At 37.5% G+C, this 2500-nt stretch overlaps 1 protein-coding gene across 4 annotated transcripts in view; it reads right to left on the minus strand.

Annotated features, from left to right (window-relative positions):
* Positions 1-1998: 1998 nt before the first annotated feature.
* Positions 1999-2500, minus strand: part of LOC128662231 (CD209 antigen-like protein C) — a 295491-nt gene continuing 294989 nt past the window's right edge. For all 4 annotated transcript variants that reach the window (XM_053716052.1, XM_053716051.1, XM_053716050.1 and 1 more), the window contains one exon: positions 1999-2500. This exon is cut by the window's right edge and continues 9 nt beyond it. In XM_053716052.1, the coding sequence (XP_053572027.1) occupies positions 2365-2500 (136 nt within the window). In that variant the 3' untranslated portion in view covers positions 1999-2364.

Genomic DNA, 2500 nt, shown 5'->3' on the forward strand with positions numbered 1-2500 from the left:
GCGCTGCTTATGTTAGCAGTGAGCTGGCTAAACATGCTCATGCACGATTTCCCCATAGGAATCAATGAGGGAGAGCCGGCTGAAAAAAAAACTAACACCTGTAAAAAAGCAGCGTAAAGCTCCTAACGCAGCCCCATTGATTCCTATGGGGAAAATACATTTATGTCTACACCTAACACCCTAACATGTACCCCGAGTCTAAACACCCCTAATATTACACTTATTAAACCCTAATCTGCCGCCCCCAACATCGCCGACACCTGCATTATATTATTAACCCCTAATCTGCCTCTCCGGACACCGCCGCCACCTACATTATACTTATGAACCCCTAATCTGCTGCCCCCAATGTCGCTGCAACCTAACTACACTTATTAACCCCTAATCTGCCGCTCCCAAAGTCGCCGCCACTATAATAAACATATTAACCCCTAAACCTAAGTCTAACCCTAACCTCCCCTAACTTAAATATAATTTAAATAAATCTAAATAAAATTACTATCATTAACTAAATAATTCCTATTTAAAACTAAATACTTACCTATAAAATAAACCCTAAGCTAGCTACTATATAACTAATAGTTACATTCTAGCTATCTTAGGGTTTATTTTTAGTTTACAGGCAAGTTTGTATTTATTTTAACTAGGTAGAATAGTTATTAAATAGTTATTAACTATTTAATAACTACCTAGTTAAAATAAAGACAAATATACCTGTAAAATAAAACCTAACCTAAGTTACAATTACACCTAACACTACACTACAATTAAATTAATTACCTAAATTAAATACAATTAATTACAATTAAATAAAATTATCTAAAGTACAACCCCCCCCCACTAAATTACAGAATATAATAAAGAAATAACAAGATTTTTAAACTAATTACACCTAATCTAATCCCCCTAACAAAATAGAAAAAGCCCCCCAAAATTAAAAACACCCTACCATACACTAAATTACAAATAGCCCATAAAGGGCCTTTTGTGGGGCATGGCCCCAAAGTAATCAGCTCTTTTACCTGAAAAAAAATTACAATTCCCCCCCCCCAATATTAAAACCCACCCCCCATACAACCAACCCTACTCTAAAACCCACCCAATACCCCCTTAAAAAAACCTGATACTAACCACTTGAAGATCACCTTACTGGGAGACGTCTTCACCCAACCGGGCAGAAGTGGTCCTCCAGACGGGCAGAAGTCTTCATCCAACCGGGCAGAAGTCGTCCTCCAGACGGGCAGAAGACTTCATCCAGACGGTTTAGGGGTTAATAGGTAGTTTTATGGGTGTTAGTGTACTTTTTAGCACTTTAGTTAAGAGTTTTATGCTACGGCGTTGTAGTGTAAAACTCTTAACTACTGACTTTAAAATGCGGTACCAGGCTTGACAGGAGAGGGTCTACCGCTCACTTTTGGTCAGACTCGTAAACCGGCACTATGCAAGTCCCATTGAAAATATAGGATACGCAATTGACGTAAGTAGATTTGCGGTATTTCCGAGTCTGGCCAAAGAAGTGAGCGGTACACCTGTACCTGCAAGGCTCGTAATACCAGCGGGCGTTAAAAAGCAGTGTTAAGACCTCTTAACGCTGCTTTTTAAGGCTAACGCAAAACTCGTAATCTAGGCCACGGTTTCCATATCATTATACTCCAATGAATGTTGTTGATCCTTTCTAAATAACTTGTGACAAGCTAGTTTTCTCGCAAATAAGTCTTGAATTGCTGTAAATTTATCTAGTGGGGTGTTGGGGGAAAAGTTAATCCCTTTCTCAAAACACTGATTTGCTCATCTGTCCGAGTTAGATGTGATAAATTAATCATTAATCTATCATCTTCTAGTGTCTTTTCCTCATTTTATAAGAATCCTTGGTCACCATTTTGAATTTGTCCATTTTTTATGTATAGTGCCCCTCCCCTCTGGTTTTCTTTGTGTTTCTTGTCTAAAGGCCTCTTAGAATGAGACTCCTCTGTTTAAACAAATGTGGGTACCTCATCCTTTTCACCTGAATCACTGTTTATTAATTTATCAACAGAGCAAATCAAAATACAAAATAAAGCTTCTTACTAAGAGCCCAAGAAGTCCATAACTTGAAGAAGCTTACTATACATTTTTAAAGATGTGTAGCTAGTTTATGATACCATTAAAAAAATCACAAGGTTAATAAAAAAAAGATAATATTGAGATTATTTTGTCATAGAATCATAAACTTTGGCAGCAGTAAGAACCATAGGCCAAACAAGTCTGCCCACACTTCCTAAGAAGTATAAACTTAATTAGTTTGTAGGATTTATGTTTTGAGCTTTTCTGAGTAATAATCATGCCACATTCGTGCAGTGCATTGGCAGCTGGCCTATGACTTCCCTAAACAGAGTTTTTCAAAGTTTTTTTCTCACAAATGGCATAATATTTATTTGAACATGCTATGTCATTCCACTGCCCAGTTTTTGTCGCATGAGCACAGTCTTCTTTGTTGCTATGATCATTTGGCTCTCCCGTC

The sequence above is a fragment of the Bombina bombina genome, chromosome 6, assembly GCF_027579735.1.
Source record: "Bombina bombina isolate aBomBom1 chromosome 6, aBomBom1.pri, whole genome shotgun sequence".
Lineage (NCBI taxonomy): Eukaryota > Metazoa > Chordata > Amphibia > Anura > Bombinatoridae > Bombina > Bombina bombina.